General features: G+C 39.4%; 1 protein-coding gene and 1 non-coding gene across 3 annotated transcripts; both read right to left on the bottom strand.

The window, feature by feature from the left end:
• Nucleotides 1-875: 875 nt before the first annotated feature.
• On the bottom strand, nucleotides 876-12,657 carry LOC108183930 (uncharacterized). 2 transcript variants are annotated; one of them, XM_073947742.1, is made up of 4 exons: nucleotides 12,615-12,657; nucleotides 12,130-12,163; nucleotides 11,729-11,854; nucleotides 876-2,239 (listed from the first exon to the last, which is right to left on the bottom strand). In XM_073947742.1, the coding sequence occupies exons 3-4, from the start codon at nucleotides 11,811-11,813 to the stop codon at nucleotides 1,245-1,247; spliced, it is 1,080 nt and encodes a 359-aa protein (XP_073803843.1). In that variant the 5' UTR covers nucleotides 11,814-11,854; nucleotides 12,130-12,163; nucleotides 12,615-12,657; the 3' UTR covers nucleotides 876-1,244. The 2 variants fall into 2 exon arrangements, with proteins under 2 accessions (XP_073803843.1, XP_073803842.1); XM_073947741.1 differs by lacking the exons at nucleotides 12,130-12,163; nucleotides 12,615-12,657 and having other exon boundaries at nucleotides 11,729-12,015.
• Nucleotides 12,658-20,173: 7,516 nt separating this feature from the next.
• On the bottom strand, nucleotides 20,174-20,244 carry trnag-gcc (transfer RNA glycine (anticodon GCC)). Its single transcript has one exon. It is a non-coding gene; the product is annotated as a tRNA-Gly (tRNA).

Below are 20,244 nucleotides of genomic sequence, written 5' to 3'. Positions count from 1 at the left end.
GCTGTGACATCCTTTGGGTCCTTGAAAGACCTCTCCTGACCGTTCACCTTGACCCTGAGAACTGCTGGATACAACATGGCAAAGGCAATACCCTTCTCTTTAAGCTGCTGTTTAACATGGTAGAATTCCTGCCTTTTCCTCATTACCAACACAGAAAAGTCCTCAAATATCATAATTGAAGCACCGTTGTAGGACAGCGTGCACGTTTGTCTCGCCGCTTGCATGATCCGAAATTTATACTGAAAGTTGTGAAACTTTACGATAACTGCTCGGGGTCGCTGGCCAGGCGGTGGGCGGCGAGTGAGGGCGCGGGGACATCGATCCAGTTTAACATGCTCACCTTTGAAACTGACCTGTAGCAGCTCTGGTAACCAGGATTTGAAAAAAGAGATCGGATTACTGCCCTCGCATCCCTCTGGAAGACCGACGACCCGCACATTGCATCTTCTGTTTTTGTTCTCCAGATGGTCTATTTTTATACAGCACGGCACCAGTTTTTCCGCGAGATCAGTAAGTTTCGCACCATAGGTGGTCATCGCATCCTCGGAGTCTGATACGCGGCATTCTACCTCAGTAATTTGCGTGTCCAAAGTCCCAATTTTTGAGGAACATTCCTCAAGTTTCTTAAGAACAGGGTCGATTTTCTTTTCAAACTAGCTTTTGACACCTTTAAGCACCTCTGTTGATATTCTTTCTACCAAGCTGTTTCAGCTACGGCTCAGCAACGAGTACGCCTGGTCCGCCATGATCGTTGATTGACTGTCCTCCTGAGGCGATTTAATCTCCGTCGATTTAGAGGTTTTTGCCGACAGATTCAACTTCTTCTGGGTAGTGGGCATGATCGTATGTCCATTCACAAGGTCTTAAAGTATGTGCCGTTATATGTCTTATTTTATATACTAAAAATATACCACTGAGCTGCGGAGACCAAATGTTGAGCTGCTACTCCGCCATTACCGTCACGTGACTCCGAAAAAAGATTCTGTCATCTTGATGAACGAGACTCAAAGATCCAAGTAAGTAAAATGATACGAACTTTCCATCACTACTTTCCAGTGTGAAACGTCTGGTGCAGTTTTAATTTTAGAGCTGTAATAAAAGTCTTCTCACACTCAAAGCACAAATACTCTTTCACACCAGTGTGGATCTTAATGTGTTCATTAGGGTTTACTGATTGGTTGATACTCTTCCCAAACAGAGTGCATGTGAATGGTTTATCTACAGTGTGGGTCATCATGTGTTTATTAAGGTCTGAGGAGTTGCTGAAACTCATCCCACACCGAAGCTGTGGGTTTCTCTCCGTTGTGGCTTATCGTGTGTAGATAAAGGAGTGATGGTTGTCTGAAACTCTTTCCACACTGAGTGCATGTGAATGGTTTCTCTCCAGTGTGGATCCTCATGTGTTGATTAAGGTGTGATGAGCGGCCGAAACTCTTCCCACACTGAGTGCATGTGAATAGTTTCTCTCCAGTGTGGATCCTCATGTGTTGATTAAGATATGATGAGCGGCCGAAAATCTTCCCACACTGAGTGCATGTGAATGGTTTCTCTCCAGTGTGGATCCTCATGTGTTGATTAAGGTATGACGAGCGGCCGAAACTCTTTTCACACTGAGTGCATGTGAATGGTTTCTCTCCAGTGTGAATCCTAATGTGTTTATTAAGGGATGATGAGCAGCTAAAACTCTTCCCACACTGAGTGCATGTGAATGGTTTCTCTTCAGTGTGGATCCTCATGTGGTGATTAAGTTCTGATGAGCGGCTGAAACTCTTCCAACACTGAGTGCATGTGAATGGTTTCTCTCCGGTGTGGATCTTCATGTGTTCATTAAGGTATGATGATTGCCTGAAACTCTTCCCACACTGATTGCATGTGAATGGTTTCTCTCCAGTGTGAATCATCATGTGTTGATTAAGCAATGATAACCAGATGAAACTCTTCCCACACTGAGTGCATGTGAATGGTTTCTCTCCAGTGTGGATCATCATGTGGTCATTAAGGTGTGATGATTGGCTGAAACTCTTCCCACACTGAGTGCATGTGAATGGTTTCTTTCCGGTGTGGATTATCATGTGAATCTTAAGATTGCCATTTCCTCCAAAACTCTTCCCACACTGAGTGCAGGTGAAACGATTCTTGTCTCTCCTTTTCAAAATACCATCAGTCTGTAAATGAGTTTTGTCCTCAATTTTAACATGTTGTTCCTCCTCTTTACTCCCCTCACTCTCTTCAATTAGGTCTGAAAAAAAAAAAAGTTTTCATTAAGTCTAAAAAACTCTCATCAAAAGCTGAAAAGTGAAAAGACACTGGAAACATTGGCTACACACATTGTATTTCTGATGCACATTAAATGTGAAATAAATCAGATCATATTGTGTTTGGTCCATTAACACGTACACGTTTAAGCAGATTCTATTCAATTCATCTTTATTTATCTAGTGCTTTTACAATGTAAACTGTCAAAGCCGCTTAACATAGAACTTATAATAAATTGAAACGGTGTCAGTCCAGTTTTTAGAGTTTCTTACATAATACATCATAAAAGAAATTTTGGTCACATTGATAAGACACAGATTCGAAAGGTGTAAATGGTGTGACGACCGCGGTATTCTAGTTTGGATGTGGAAGATCCTGATTAGGTGCCATGGTTACTCCCCAATTGGTTCAAAGCATATAAATGCGAGAGTGAGCTAGCTTCTGTAGGATAGTGTGGCTACTGGCCGTCCTTGCATCAAGACCATCTCTTTATTTCGGCAACCTTATGGTTTTGTTTGACATTATTTATATGTGTAGTTAAAGTTAGTTATTTTCTTTATTTTCCCCTAGACATTTGTTTGTTTCTTGATTTGTTGCTTTATTAGTTGTGTATAATAAATAAGTTGCATATATAATTTTTTTGTTGTCTGAGCTCTTTTATGTTGCAACTCGAACGAGGGGGTCGTAACAATGGCCTATTTTTATTTGTTTATATTCATAATTACAACAAAATGTTTTTCTAACATTTGTTTAGCAGACAGGGAATACTATGGATAGAATACTATGGATAAGATACTGTGGATAGAATGAAAGAACCGACAGGGGAAAGCAAAGAAGGAGGTGTTTGTTTCTTTATTAACTCATGGTGAGATAAGAGAAACATACATCCAGTTAGATCAATTTGTTCTCCTGATCTGGAATACCTTATGCTTCGGTGCCAACCACACTGGCCACCCTCATGCCAACACACAGAAGGCGCTTAGGGAACTGAATGGGAGCATAAGCGAGCAGGAAACCACACACCCAGAGGCAGCATTTATTGTTACAGGGGACTTTAACAATGCCAATCTCAGGAAAATCACTCCAAAATACTATCACCATATCACCACAAACATGCGTGGTGACCGAATTTTGGACCACTGCTATTCTCCGTTCCGGGAAGCCAACAAATCCCTCCCCCGCCCACCGCTAAGCAAATCAGATGACTCTTTTGTTCTGCTCTTGCCTGCTTACAGACAGAAACTGAAACGGGAACCACCCACCCTCAAGACGTTTCAAAGCTGGACGGACCAATCGAGTTCCATACTTCAAGAATGTTTTGATCATGTGGACTGGGAGATGTTCCGGGCAGCTTCTGATGACGACATTAAAGTTTACTCAAGACACCGTTACATGCTTCATCAGAAAGTGTATAGAAGACATGGTCCCAACAAAAACTGTTCGTATCTACCCCAACCCAAAACCATGGATTGATGGCAAAGTTCGAACAGCCCTATCAGTGTGAACCTCTGCCTATAAATCCAGAAATGCTGAGGAACAAAAACAAGCAAACTACAACCTCAGGTAAACTATCAAAGCAGCAAAACATCAATACAGAGATACAAGGTAGAGGGGAGAAGTATGTGGCAGGGACTTAATTACATCACAAACTTTAAAAGTAACAAACCCGCCACTGTAAACATTTCTGCATCTCTCCTGGATGAGCTTAACTCCTTCTACACCTGCTTTAAAGCCCAGGACACCCACACACTGTGCGCTCCCGCGGCCGATACCGAAACCGCCAGCACACTCTGTTTCTGTAGCAGACGTAACGAGATCTTTCCGGAACATCCGGAAAGCTACGGCCCAGATGGCATCCTTGGACGTGTACTTAAAGCATGCGCACACCAGCTAGCGGGGGTTTTCACGGACATTGTTAACCTCTCGCTCTCTCGGTCTGTGGTTCCCACATGCTTTAAGACAGCTACTATTGTGCCCATACCGAAGTAATCTAAAACCACATGCTTAAATGACTGGCGTCCAGTTGCTCTGACACCCATCTTCAGCAAATGCTTTGAGAAGCTGTTTAAAAAGCACATCTGCTCTGTACTGCCTGCTCACACTGACCCTCTGCAATTTGCTTACAGGAATAATCGCTCCACTGATGTTGCAATTGCTTTCACCTTGCACACTGCTCTGTCTCACCTGGAAAACAAAAACACATATGTGAGAATGCTGTTTGTGGACTACAGCTCAGTATTCAACACTATAGTGCCTGCCATACTAGTGGTGAAGCTCCAAGCTCTGGGTCTACACAGCTGTATGTGCATCTAGATCCTGGACTTTCTGTCAAGCAGACGCCAGGTGGTCAGAATGAACAACATGACCTGATCCACACTGATGATCCACAGAGCTGTGTTCTCAGTCCACTCCTGTACTCCCTGTACACACGCGACTGTACAGCCACACACAGCTCCAACGTCATCGTTAAATTTGCTGATGACAGTGGTGGGCCTAATCACAGATAATGATGAGATGGCCTACAGAGAGGAGGTTTACACTCTGACGCAGTGGTGTGAGGAAAACCACCTCTCACTCAACATCAGCAAAACCAAGGAGCTGGGAGAAGAGAGAACACACCCCCATCACCATCAACGGGACACCAGTGGAGAGAGTCAGCGCTTTCAAGTTTCTTGGAGTACACATTGCTAAGGATTTGACATGGACTGCTCACACAGACGCAGTGATAAGGAAGGCACAACAACGCCTCTTCTTCCTCAGGCGTCTCAGGAGGTTTGGAATAAGCCCTCACATCCTCCGCTCGTTCTACACCTGCACTGTGGAGAGCATCCTGTGTGGCTGTATCACCACCTGGTATGGAAATAGCACCAGCAGCAATCGCAAAGGCCTACATAGAATTGTGTGAACTGCTGGACGCGTAGTAGGAGGTGAGCTTTCCTCCCATCACGACATCACCAGGCGGTGCATGAGGAAAGCCAAGTGAATTATAAGCGACTCCAGCCACCCAAGCCATAGACTTTTCTCTCTGCTACTCTTAGGCAAATGGTTCAGCAGCATCCAGTCGCGCACCAGCCGACTAAAGGAAAGCTTCTTCCCTCAGACTATCAGGCTGATGAACACTTAATACCCCTCACTGCACACCATGTATATGTGGGATGCACTGCACTTTAACCAATACATACCTAAAACAATACTGCCTACAACTATGGGTACACATATTCATTATACATATCGCTGTCAACAATTATAATGCTGCCAAATTATATTGTACTATCTGTATTTTGCACTGTCGTTATATTTGCACTGTCTGTATTTTGTACTGTCTAGAGCCAGCACCTAAGCTTTTCACTCATCATAGCACACGTGCTGCTGATGATGTGACAATAAAAGTGATTTGATATTCATGGCCATTTTTTCTTCATTGGCCTTTATTACAGCAACATTTATATATATATAAATATATATATTATAGCCATGACAGCATATAATCATGCAAGATACTTCTAAAAGATACACTAAACCTCGAGAAGACTCCTCTTCTGGACCAGGCACACCACACTCTATGCAGCAAACCAGTGGATGACAAGGAAGCGCCATGCGCCTTCGTGATTAAATGCCACTACTTTTCCGAAAAAGGATATTTTAAAGAAAGCCACTGAAATAAAGACAACAGTACACTGGGCTGTGAATGACAATACAAATGTTAATGTCGCTCTCCGGTTAACTTTTAAATAACCACTATAGCACATGTTGGTTGTTGTTATTTCTAGTTCTCAAGTATATTTTGTCAGTAATGGGGTCGATTTGTCATAAAACATCAAGAGCTGTTCAAATGGTTTTGTTTTATACGTGAGGTCCCACATGGTCAGCTAGCTAAGAGTGCGAGTAGGTGGAAGTGTGTGTAAGTTGACACCAAGGTTTCAATCTTGTGTTGTTTCGTGTTTATAAAAGTGTATGTGCGATCACACCTTTTTTTTTTCTTTTTTTTTTTCTTTCCTCTCTCTCCCCCACACATCCCCCTACATACAAAACCCACAGATACCTTTCGGGTGCTTCTGATGCTTCTGATAAATGTTTTCAACAGCACATAAAATGGGTGGAGTAAAGACAAACTTTACCAGTTGGAATGTGCAGAGGCTAAATCACCCAATAAAACGAAACAATTAAAATCAGTTAAAAACAGTTCAAATCCGATATTGTATATTTACAGGAGACACATCTGTTGAAAAATGACTATTCTAAACTGAATAGAGGAGGCTATACACAAATATATTATTCAAACTTCAATAGCAAAAGTAGGGTCGTTGCTGTACTCATACATAAGAATGTACAGTTTGTCATTGAGTCAAATGTGCTGGATAAAAATGGCAGATACATAATAATCCAAACTTTTAACATGTCTGTGGTCCTGGCCTATGTGTATGCTCCTAATTAGGACAATGTACACATTTTCAGTGATTTATTTTCAATTTTGCCTAGTCTTGACACACACAATATAATTTTAAGAGGCGAACCTCCTGAATTTTATTCACCTGTGCATCAAACCTATTCCAGGATTGACCATTTTCTCCTGGACAAGCAGTTACGTCCCTTACGCCCCATTCACAAGGGGCATCAGCGTCAACGCTTCCCGTTCACTTTGAATGGGTGACGTCAGGCGTTGCCGAACTGCATTGTGGATTCGTCGACGCTGCTTCAGAGGCATTGTTCGCTGCAAAAGTTGGGACTTGATCAACTTTTCAAGCGGCGATGGAAGCATCATCCGACAGATCGCTGTAAGCAAATACACCAGCTCAGACTGTGGCCTATTGCTGACTAAATTCATTGGCTAACGCAGCTATGACGATCACGTCAGCCCCAACTTCAGACACGCCCTCTGTCAAGCGTTGACGCTGAAGCCCCGTGTGAATGGGGCATTAATGTCAGCAGTAGAGTATGGTAGTATTGTTATTTCGGACCATTGTCCAGTCTCTCTAAAGCTATGTTTTTAGGCAATGGAATCCTCCAACATACATGGCGGTTTAACTCAAGACTCTTGGCAGACGACGATTTTGTAAAAGTTATTGATGCTTAAATTTATTTCTTCCTTGAGATAAACGAATCCCCAGAGATAAGTTTGAGCATCCTATGGTATACTCTGAAAGCATTTATAAAAGGACAGATTATTTAATATCAAGCTAGCACAAATAAAAAAATGTCAAAACGGCTTACAGAGATTATGAATTAAATAATACAATTGATCAGCTATAGTCAACATCACCTTCTGAAGAGCTCCATTAGAAAAGACTCCTTCTGCAAGCAGAAAATGACTCCCTGACAAGTGAAAATGCAAAGGATCTCTACATAAGATCACGCTAGATTCATTATGAACATGGCGAACGAGCTGCCAGGTTATTGTGTTACCAACTGAAACAATCCTCAGCAGCTGGTTTTATAGCAGCAGTTAGTAAGGGTGAGGGCAGTATTATTACTGATTAACAGGGAATTAATGATCCATTTAAACACTTTTATAAAACCCTTTGCAGCTCTGAGGTAAACGAAATTGGATGTATTGAGAGCTTTTTCAATTATTTAGAATTGCCATACCTTTGTGATTCAGATCAGTTGGCATTAGAATGAAATATAACACCTTCTGAAATTGAAAATGCAATTAAAAAATTGAAAACCGGAAAAGCACCAGGCCCTGATGGCTTCGGGCCGAGTTTTATAAGAAGTTTACTGCCAAGCTAACACCACTGTTGTGCAAGGTATTTGATGAAGCTCTTCTTTTGGAGACAATTTTTTTAGGTACTTTCAAGTCCATAGTTTCGTAAAAAAACACTTCTCTCCTTCACTGAACCAACCATAAGCATGTTGGATAGATGAATTGGTAAATATGGACCCATACCAAAGGGGTATGATGTCCATGTTGTATGAAGTGGTCTAAAGAACTGCCTCCCCTTACCTAAATTATATAAAGCTAAAATAGGAAGACGGACTGGGACTAGAAATATCAGATACAGCCTGGCAATATGCCATAGAACTGGTACACTCATCCCCTGCATTTATTAGACATGGTCTTCTTCAGTTTAAGGTGCTTCTTAGGCTTCACCTATCTAGGAGCAAGCTGGCAAAAATGTATCCAGGGTCAGATTCATCTTGCCCCAGATGTGGTTTGGAGCCAGCAGATCTGATGTTCTGGCGATGCCCTAGATTGTATAAATTTTGGGCCAATATTTTTAGATCATTTTCATCTATATGTAATCATGATCATTGCCTTTTCTTCTTTATTGGCCAGACGCCTGATTCTCCTAAGATGGAAAAAACAAACCCACCATCCCACAAACATTGGATATTAGAATTGTTATCACGTCTTAAACTCGAGCACCTTAAGTACATCATCCAAGACTCTACAAAAAAGTTTTAGAGGTTTGGCAGCCTTTCCTCTCCTACATTGAACGCTCAGAGGTTATTATATCCTTGGTGAGAGTTTATCCCTAGTTTCCTAATTTATTTGATCTATTTTTATTAATTAATTTATTTTTATCTTTCACCCTTTTTCTTTATGGGGTGTATGTCTGTAGCTATGTACCATGTTAATTTGTTGTTCAATATGTGTGTTGTGGAAAAATTGAAGACTTTGGAAAAATCAATTAAAATAGTTGAATAATAAGAATGTAAGAAGTACTAAAACAGTTTTTAGAAGAGTAATAATCCAATTAATCTACTTACAGTAGATGTCTCTGTCGAAGGTCTGTGAATTTAAGTTAGTTATTAATTAAAGAAGAACAAGTCTTTCTCGTACGTGACTTTGTTCTTTGTGTGACTGAAATGTAGGTAATGGGTAAGCAGGATGAGAAAAATTATATATTCTTCTATTATATATTCCTTCTATGCTAATCAAGGACTTCTAAGACATTGCAAGCATGGGATAGGTCCTCCTGGCTTGGCAGAGTTGATCACAGCTCCTGTACACATCTCTGCCATTTGCTTGCAGTAACCATGTGCTTTTCACCATGCACAATTCTTCTGCTTGTGATCTTCCTTCAAATAGCTTTATCATGTTTGGTGTCATTTGACAGTTTATGACTTAAGCATTGTAGTGCTAAAATAAACAGAGACATTGATTGCTTGTATTTCAATATACAATATATTTACTATTGTTGAGTCATGGCCTGAGGAGAGTATGTTAATGTTCTTCTCACCCACTTTATCTCCTCAACTGTGCTCTCTCATGTTCAGCTGGTTTTGTGGGTTGAGTTTCACTAATCTTTAACAATGCTTTGCTCAGGGTATAATACGTAAAGGTAAGTGTTGATCTGGGAGAATGGCTTTTACTCTGCATCTCCTGCACACGGCTGCGTAGCCTCATATGCTAACAAAGACAGTTTCACTGTCTTTGTTGCTTAGCAGTGCATATGTTACAGCTAATTTCTTTATACAGTATGTTAGTTTGTTTCATTCTACTGTCTGTATATTCAAACATGTAAATTAATAAACAACTTTACCTGCTTTAAGCTTTGAGATTCTTTTTCTTTATCAATGATAATAACAACTTTGATGGAGTCATATTAATTACAATGGAGTCAGATAAATAATGGATTTAAACACGCCATCCTTCAACTGCTTTTTGTTTCTGATTATTGGTTCAGAATAGCAGCGTAAGCTCCAAACCTTACAGCTATGTTTCCATCCAAAAATGCCAATTAAATTTATTTGCAAAACTGGAATATTGCATAAAAATATGCAAATAAATCAGTGTTGTCGGGCGACGAGGAGGCAAAGTAGGTGGTGCTGTCGCCTCACAGCAATAAGGTTGCTGGTTCGAGCCTCGGCTGGGTCAGTTGGCATTTCTGAGTGGAGTTTGCATGTACTCCCCGAGCTGGCGTGGGTTTTCTCTGGGTGCTCCGGTTTCCCCCACAAGATCAAAGACAAGCAGCATTACACTGTTTTAAGGATCTAAAAATGTATTCTTTAAAAAGCAAAAAGATTCCAATAGCGGCGCCTGCTGGTACGTGAAAAATATGGTCAATACGGATGAACTTCACACTCAAACGTTTGCATATCATCAGCATGCTGTAATCCATTTCTTACACAGCAAAGTCATTTTTAGACTAGATTGTTGGCCAGTTGTAGTCAGTGCAATGCTAAACGTTATTGTTCCACTATAATTTGTTTATTTTGCGTCATGTTGTCCCACAGCAACATCTTATAGTTTAGAAAACTGTACAATGTTTTATAATAATTAATTATTTTAGTGTCCATTTCATTCAGCATATTTAAAATTAGAGTCATCCACATTTTCTGACATACTTTAAATCAGGGTTTCTACAGGTGTCACCAAGTAAAATTTAAGATTTTTAAAGACATTTTTAAGACCATTATGAATGAAATTTTAGACCAAGGAATTTTTCAAATGCCCCAGAAGAAAAAGATTTTTATTTGTCCTATCAAAAAATATTTTTTATATAAAATATTTAATAATACAATAATAAATCAAAACTAATAATAACATTAAAATATTTTAGATATTTCTTAGCAAAATATCTTAAATATTGTGTAAAAACAAGAGAGCTCGACTTGGATCCACACACTTTTTTCCAAAATAAACTTTCTTTAAAATAAAAAACTAATTAACAAATGTTTTAAAAGTTTTAAAAACTATAATAAACTAAATCCATTCACAACAATCTGTCCAGGTGGATATCCTCAGCAGTCTTTACCATTATGATAAACAGAGTTAAAATGACCTTTTAAATAAAGGTTGAAAGTTTTATCAAGATGGATTGTTGGTGATTGTATGGGTTTTGACCAAATTGGGTAACAAAACATGAACACAGGAAAATGAAGACTTGTTTAAAAAAGCTTTAAGACCTACAGCATAACGTTTCAGTAAATTTAAGACTTTTTAGGGCAAAATTTTAGATTTTGGAATTTAAGACATTTTAGGTCTCCGCAGAAACCCTGTTTAAATACAATAGCCCTGATAATTATTTATTATAATAAAGATTTAATTCTAACTCTGATACAATCTGTGAGAACTAGTAACAACTACTAGAAACAAGTTTAAACCCATAAAGAAGTTGATGAAAAAAAGGGAATTTTGATCAATGTGACATATGCAAATGGAAAGTACCAAGCCAACACTATCACTGTAATAGCAGATATCTTCTATGAGAATACTGCAGGTCAAATATCGTCAGCTCAGTTTAAGTTTTTATTATTGTTTTTATTTATTTTATATAGCGACAGTGCTCAAGGACGCTTTACACACAGTAGGAGAACAAGAAAAGCAATAACCTTAAGAAGGTAGAGAAATGGGAGACTAATAATACATAATGACAAAAGACATGAGAACAAGTAACAAAAGAAACTCATTCCTGTCTTTCAATGAGTGCTTATTTGCATTTAGGAGAACTAAGCAGCACACTCAAGGCTGCAACATGGATTTAATTTAGTATTCTTATTAAAATATATCTGAATAAAAACTAACTTGTTTGTTCCTGCGGATCTTCCTTTTTCTCTGTGAATGTTTCTTCAATCTTCACATCTTCACTCTCCTCTTTAATAAACGCCATCTTTATAAGTGTGGAGATCAGTCGCTTCAGCAGGAGTTTTTCTATAGAGGTAAAGTTGGTTTTATATTCACACATTCGTTCATTTAGAAGTCTATGTATTGTTTATCATGTTACTTTGAATATTCGAGTGGAATTAACATGCCAGTATGACTTGAAAACAACATTAACACTGTTTATTTAACTGTGAACAATGTTGTACTTTGATAGTCATTGGCTGCTAATATGATTTCACTATTTAGTTTTTGCAAATAATACTTTTCTGAAATTATATTATTAAGGGGGAAGTCTGAATGTGTAAATATAAAACCAACTTTACCTCTATGTTTTTCTCTGTGTTTGGACACTTTATTCTGTTTAAAATGAACAAAACAATGAACAGAAACAAAATAACTTCTCTTCAACACTTGCTTCAACAGTTTCTTTATATGAGAGTGATTGACAAAAATAAATCAGGTAAGTCTAAGCAAGAAATAATAGCCACAAACAAATGACCTGATAAAAACTAGTATATATATATATATATATATATATATATATATATATATATATATATATATATATATATATATATATAATATTGTATACTTATATAAGAATGGCATTATGCTAGTAAACAAATAAAACCTTCATTAAAACACACATTTCTGTTGTTCAAACAATAGCCCTCGATTACTGTTATTAAAATAGTACTTCGTTGTATAAAGGATTAAAATAATAGTCAATTGCAGGTATATAATATCGAAGGGAAAACCTGAAACTTTAATCAATCGGTTTATATTTGTGTAAAGTTGTGAAACAAACCTTCCTCCAGTTGAACCGCAGCGCGGAAGCGGCGCAGCCTTATGACGTCACACAACACGCCAAAATAAAAGTCTTTTTTGTTCAGCTTTTTTGCCATGATAAATTTCACACTCCTTTTCACATCTCACATAACATATCTGCTCTCTCTCTTTCAAATACACAGACATTCAGTATTTGAAGTTGATCAAAACTTTTAATCCAAACATTTTTACACAATTTTGAAAAACTTGTTTAATCTACTAAGTATAAGTGTTTTTTTTTTTTGTTTTTACTGTTGCAAAAAGTTTACATCACAAAATGGAACAATCAACATCGCAAGGCATATTTACCATTACAAATATATAAAATAAATTGAAATTGTTACAACTGCAACAAGGAGCAAGGAGCAGTACAAAAGATCTACATAAATAAAGTTCACAACATCAGAGAAAGAATTTAACTCTAAAAGTGCCATGAAGTCATTCAAAATCGATTGCTTTTAAACCTCCATATTCATACTCTTTGATCATATGATTCTTACGTAAATAATGTGATTTATTTTTCCAAATAAATTTAAATAATATTGAATTTATAGATTTAACTATTTTGGGAGGAGTATATAAAGGATAAGTTATATATATTTTAGATAATCCCTCAGTCTTAGTCAAAAGAATTTCACCCAATATGGAAAGGTCTCTAGCTAGACAATGATTTAGGGATTTTTTCATCCCTTCCATTTTAATATTAACATTTGCACATTCTCTATTAACAGAATGAAGATGAAGATGGTAACTCCCAAATATTTAACTTCTTCTTTTACTAGAATACACTCTAATTCTCTTAAAGTACAATTCTGAATAGTCAATACTCCACATTTTCTTAGGTTTAAGGTGAATTCAGAAGCTTTAGGAAACAGAAATTTTGACAAGAGCTAAAGGGAGCACCTCCGTATTTTTAAGAATTAATAGAGTGTCATCAGCAAACTGACTTAAACTAAAAGTCCTACCAGGTATATTAATACCTAAAGTGTACTCTGAATTTGTAAAATAAAATGACATAAGTTCAACAGCTATATTAAAAAGAAAAGGTGAGATGGGACATCCTTGATGGATTCCTCTTTTGATGTAAACTCCAGGAGATGATCCTGAATTCAGAGATTTACTACTGAATATATCAGTATAGAACATGGAAATTACCCTACAAAAGCTCGGACAAAACCCAAAAGTTTCTAAAGACTTTCTAAAGACAAAAAAGGATGCTCAAGGGTATCAAATGACTAGAAAAAGTCTAGAAATAGAAATAAACTTGTCTGAGGAATTAAATACCTATAATCGAGCATATCAACTATCAGTCTGATATGATTGTGAATACTTCTCCCTTTAATGAAAGCTGATTGTATTTCATTAATTATCTCGCCTATACCTTTTTTTGAGTCTATTGAAAATACATGAGAGAGCAATTTAAAATCATTGGACAAAAGAGTTATGGGTCTCCTATTATTTAAAAATAATTTGTCTTTGCTTGGCTATGGAACTAAAGTTATTAAAATCTGCTTCATAGAAGTCGATAGTTCTGCTTTGTCTTTACTTTTCTTAAGTGCTTCAAAAACTAAAAACCTCATCTCGGGCCAAATATGTTTATAAAACTCAACTGTAATTCCGTGTATGCCTGGATTTTCCATTGGACATTTTAGAAATAGCAACATCAAGTTCAGAGATAACAATGTCAGATTCCATCATTTCACGGAAGCTGTCATCTATAATAGGAACTTTATCTTTTAAAAAGGAAAAGTCACAATCACTCATTAAATTTGGATTCATATAATAACATGAATAGATGTGATCACTACACTTACATTGTTATTTATGCTACGTTTATTAATAGTTTTTGAAGCTTGCCTTTGCTTTACTAAATTTAAAAAAATGTATGAAGAATTTTTCTCCCCCTCTTCTATCCATTTCACTCTAGATCGTAAAGCTCCTTTAGCTTTCTCTGTATAGTAGTCATCCAACTCTGATTGCAAAATACGAAGTTCATTTTGTTCTATATCTTTATCACCAAGGTCATTTAATCTAGATAAAACTGTTAACTGTCTTTTTTTCCTAACAGAAGAAAACAATAGCTCATTACAGCAGAGCAATTTTTAACTTGATTTATTTTCAATTTGAGAAAAGCATGTGGCAAAAGAAAAAGAAAACCAAGCGGCAAATAGGGAGAAAAGCATTTGCCAAATGCTTATTTAAAAAGCTGTTTAAAATGTGTTTTGTGATTTATTAATACAATTTTTTACTGTTTGATTAATCAGCCTTTAAAACATGAATTAAATAATAATACAATAATAAAAGTGTCTATTTATTTATACATTTAAAATGTTTTTGTAATGTATTGTTTTATTGCCTAATTAAATGACTTTTAACCCTCTGGGGTCTGAGGGTGTTTTGGGGCTCTGGAGAAGTTTTGACATGCACTGACATTTGTGTTGTTTTCAGTATCTTAAAAACATTTTAATGGCTAATGTGTGATAACACTGTAAACAGCACAAGTTGGGCTACAATAATACCTAAGCAGCATGTTTGTATGTGTTTGTGTTTTTGAGAAAGAAACCTTTATGCGTGGTTAGTGAAAAACTAAAATTTTGAAATCCATGAAACAAGGTCGTGAAACACACAGAGAACATTTGTGCACAAGACTTTTGAGAACTGGATCTGGTAGTCTAGTGTTTTTGCTTCAAAATGATGTGAGAATCATCTTGTTCACTTGCTCACAGAAAACAATACTATGAATTAAAATTTCTAAGTCACTTTTTGTGTGAAAATAGTTTATGCGAGAAGGCGTGAACTATCATTACTATGCAGTGAGTAACACCAGAGAAGACAAAGACCTGCATAAATAAGTTTATTTATATATTTTTTTGTTTGCAGTTTATTAAAAATATATTTAACTATCACACAAAATAACTCAATACTAGTAAACCTAATAAACTCAGTTACCACATAGGAATTTTAAACAGAACAGCACCTGTATTGTAAACAAGTATTTATTTTTGTAATATACATATAATTATAATAATAATTTTTATATATATATATATATATATATATATATATATATATATATATATAACATTACATTTTTCATTATATAGGCCTATGTTTATCATTACACGCTATATATATATATATATATATATATATATATATATATATATATATATATATATATATATATCAGAGTCGCGCTCTTCCTCTGAGGAGAAGGTAAATTCTTTGTCGCTGTTTAGTACTGTGCTTCTTCACCCGTGTAGCGTGCCATCGTTCAAACAAAATAAGTAACTATAATAAAGCTTGTCGTTTGATGCCATGTCTCGGGGAGCGTGCACATTATCACCTGGCTGGCTGGCTCACCTCAGTTCATTTCCATATGAACTGCGCCTTCACTGCGGGCGGGATCACGTTCGTTGTAATGAGGCGACAGGAGAATCAGTACCTGCCTTACTTTTATACGAATTACATGAAAGATTATTTGTTTTCGACTTGAATTGGTTAATGCAAAAGTAGACAAATCAAGCTTTCTTTAGAAACATCTCACATGTTTCTTTGTCGAGTATTTGCTGAGTTTCAGTTCATTTTAATGGCGTGTTTTTCCTGACACAGTCTACTGTTGCGCGCTCCTCATGCAGGCTGTTTGTAATGTCAAAGCTTCGTGGGCGTGGTCGCAATAACTCTAATGAGCTCAGACTGAGAAGCTAGACATAGCGTTGCTTTCATACTGATTACTTTATCAAACAATATTTGTTTTCAACATGCATAGCTGCTAGATTGTCTTTAGTGTGTGTGTGTGTGTTTTCCAGACATGGGTTGCGGCTGAAAGGGCATCTGCTGCGTAAAAACTAGCTTGATAAGGTGGAAAAGTAGCAACATAAAACACGAATTGCATTGGCCAGGAATGGGACCCGGGTCGCCCGCGTGGCAGGCGAGAATTCTACCACTGAACCACCAATGCTGACTGATGTTGTTTTTTGCCTTTGTGTTGTGTGAGTGCTAAAAGGCCGTCAACCAGAGCTTGAAAATGAGCCACATAAACCCACACTTGTATTAGCCAGGAATTGACTTTAGGTCTACCGCGTGGCAGGCGAGAATTCTACCACTGAACCACCAATGCTGAAATGGTTTTACTACAGCCCTAGTGAGGTGTGATTGCTGCAATGCTGAAACCCAGAGCTGGAAGAGTAGCAACACAAAACAGGAATTGCATTGGCCGGGAATCAGACAGGGGTCTCCGGCGTGGCAGGGGAGAATACTACCACTGAACCACCAATGCTGATATGCTCATACTGCTGTCCTAGTGGGGTGTGATTGCTGCAAGGCTGATACCCAGAGCTGGAAGAGCAGCTACACAAAATAGGAATTGCATTGGCTGGGAACCGGACCCAGGTCTCCCGCGTGGGAGGCAAGAACTCTACCACTGGACCACCAATGCTCATATGCTTATACTGCAGCCCCAGTGGGGTGTGATTGCTGCAATGCTGTTACCCAGAGCTGGAAGAGTAGCAACACAAAACAGGATTTGGAATGGACGAGAATCAGACTACGGTCTTCCGTGTGGCAGGCGAGAAATCTACCACTGAACAACCAATGCTGATATGTTTAAGCTGCAGCCCTAGTGGGGTGTGATTGATGCAAGGCTGTTACCCAGAGCTGGAAGAGTAGCAACACAAAACAGCACTTGAATTGGCCAGGAATCAGACGCAGGTCTCCCACGTGGCAGGCGAGAATTCTACCACTGAACCACCAATGCTCATAAGTTTATACTGCAGCCCTAGTGGGGTGTGATTGCTGCAAGGCTGTTACCCAGAGCTGGAAGAGTAGCTACACAAAACAGGAATTGCAATGGACGGGAATCAGACCACGGTCTTCCGTGTGGCAGGCAAGAAATCTACCACTGAACCACCAATGCTTATATGCTTATACTGTAGCGCTAGTGGGGTGTGATTGATGCAAGGCTGTGACCCAGAGCTGGAAGAGAAGCAGCAAAAAACAGAAATTGCATTGGCCGGGAATCAGACCCGGGTCTCCGGCGTGGCAGGTGAGAATTCTACCATTGAACCAACAATGCTGATATGCTCATACTGTTGTCCTAGTGGGGTGTGATTGCTGCAAGGCTGTTAACCAGAGCTGGAAGAGTAGCAACACAAAACAGGAATTGCATTGGCCGGGAATCGAACCCGGGGCGCCTGCGTGGCAGGCGAGAATTCTACCACTGAACCACCAATTCTGACCCATATTCTTCCCTGCCTTTGTGTTGTGTGACTGCTAAAAGGCCGTCAACCAGAGCTGAAACCGGAGCCACACAAAACCACACTTGTATTAGCCGGAAATCGACTGAAGGTCTCCAGCGTGGCAGGCGAAAATTCCACCACTGAACCACCAATGCTGATATGCTTATACTGCAGCGCTAGTGGGGTGTGATTGCTGCAAGTCTGTTACCCAGAGCTGGAAGAGTAGCAACACAAAATACAGATTGCATTGGCCGGGAATCTGACCCAGGTCTCCCACGTGGCAGGCATTCAATTCTACCACTGAACCACCGATGCTGACCAATCTCGTTGCTTACCATTGTGTTGTCTGAGTGCTAAAAGGTAATCAACCAGAGCTGGAAGGTTAGCAAAACAATACAGAAAATGCATTAGCTGGGAATGGAACCCAGGTCTCCCACGTAACAAATAGCATTCCACAAGTGTACCACCAATGCTGATATGCTTACACTGCAGCCCTAGTCGGGTGTGATTGCTGCAAGGCAGTTACCCAGAGCTGGAAGAGTAGCAACACAAAACAGAAACTGGAATCGGACCAGGGTCTTCCGCGTGGCAGGCGAGAAATCTACCACTGAACCACCAACGCTGATATGGTTATTCTGTAGCCCTAGTGGGGTGTGATTGATGCAAGGCTGTTTTTCCAGAGCTGGAAGAGTAGCAACACAAAACCACACTTGCATTGGGCGGGAATCGGACCTGGGTCTCCCACGTGGCAGGTGATAATTTTACCACTGAACCACCAATGCTGATATGCTTGTGCTGGATCCCTCTTGGGGTGTGATTGCTGCAAGGCTGTTACCCAGAGCTGGAAGAGTAGCAACACAAAACAGGAATTGCATTGGCCGGGAATCAGATCCGGGTCTCCCACGCGGCAGATGAGAATTCTACCACTGAACCACCTATGCTGACCGAAATTGTTTTTTGGCTTTGTGTTGTGTGAGTGCTAAAAGGCCGTCAACCAGAGCTGAAAAAGGAGCCACACAAAACCACACTTGTATTAGCCGGGAATCGACTCTAGGTCTTCTGTGTGGCAGGCGAAAATTCTACCATTGAACCACCAATGCTGATAAGATTTTACTGCAGCCCTAGTGGGGTGTGATTGCTGCAAGGCTGTTACCCAGAGCTGGAAGAGTAGCAACACAAAAGAGGAATTGCCTTGGCCGGGAATCGGACCAGTGTCTCCAGCGTGGCAGGCGAGAATTCTACCACTGAACCACCAATGCTGTCCCATATTGATAGTTGACTTTGTGTTGTGTGAGTGCTAAAAGGCCGCCACCCAGAGCTGAAAAAGGTGCCACAAAAGAATGCACTTGTTTTAGCCTGGAATCAACTCTACGTCTGCCGCGTGGCAGGCGAGAATTCTACCACTGAACCATCAATTTTGATATGCTTTTCCTGCAGCCCTAGTGGGGTGTGATTGCTGCAAGGCTGATACCCAGAGCTGGAACAGTAAGAACACAAAAAAAGGAATTGCATTGGCTGGGAACTGGACCACGGTCCTCTGTGTGGCAGGCAAGAAATCTACCACTGAACCACTAATGCTGAAATGCTTATTCTGCAGCCCTAGTGGGGTGTAATTGATGCAAGGCTGTTACCCAGAACTGGAAGAGTAGTAATACAAAACAGGAATTGCATTGGCCGGGAATCGGACCAGGATCTTCTATGTGGCAGGCAAGAAATCTACCACTGAACCACCAATGCTGATAAGCTTTTACTGCAGCCCTAGTGGGGTGTGATTGCTGCAAGGCTGATACCCAGAGCTGGAAGAGTAGCAACACAAAACAGGAATTGCATTGACCGGGAATTGGACCCGTGTCACGCTCATGGCAGGCAAGGTTTCTACCACTGAACCACCAATGCTGACCCATGTTCTTTCTTGCCTTTGTGTTGTGTGAGTGCTAAAAGGCCGTCAACCAGAACTGAAAAAGGAGCCACGCAAAACTGCATTTGTATTAGCCAGGAATCGACTTAAGGTCTCCCGTGTGGCAGGCGAGAATTCTACCACTTAACCAGCAATGCTGATATGCTTATACTGCAGCCCTAGTGGGTTGTGATTGCTGCAAGGCTGTTACCCAGAGGTGGAAGAGTAGCAACACAAAATAGGAATTGGAATGGACGGGAATCTGACCAGGGTCTTTCATGAGTGAGGCGAGAAATCTACCACTGAACCACCATTGCTGATATGCTTATTCTGCAGCCCTAGTGGGGTGTGATTGATGCAAGGCTGTTACCCAAACCTGGAAGAGTAACAACACAAAACAGCACTTGCATTGGCCGGGAATCGGACCCGGGTCTCCCACGTGGCAGGCGAGAATTCTACCACTGAACCACCAATGC

This window comes from Danio rerio, chromosome 4, assembly GCF_049306965.1.
Source record: "Danio rerio strain Tuebingen ecotype United States chromosome 4, GRCz12tu, whole genome shotgun sequence".
Lineage (NCBI taxonomy): Eukaryota > Metazoa > Chordata > Actinopteri > Cypriniformes > Danionidae > Danio > Danio rerio.
This window is presented reverse-complemented; position numbering and strand designations above follow the sequence as displayed.

Excerpts from the sequence above, each read along its gene's own strand:
- LOC108183930 (XM_073947741.1), bottom strand. The coding sequence starts at position 11,888 with ATGTGTGAATATAAAACCAACTTTACCTCTATAGAAAAACTCCTGCTG. Across the intron at positions 2,240-11,728 it reads AGATCCGCAGGAACAAACAA|ACCTAATTGAAGAGAGTGAG; the intron begins GTTAGTTTTTAT and ends TTTTTTTTTCAG.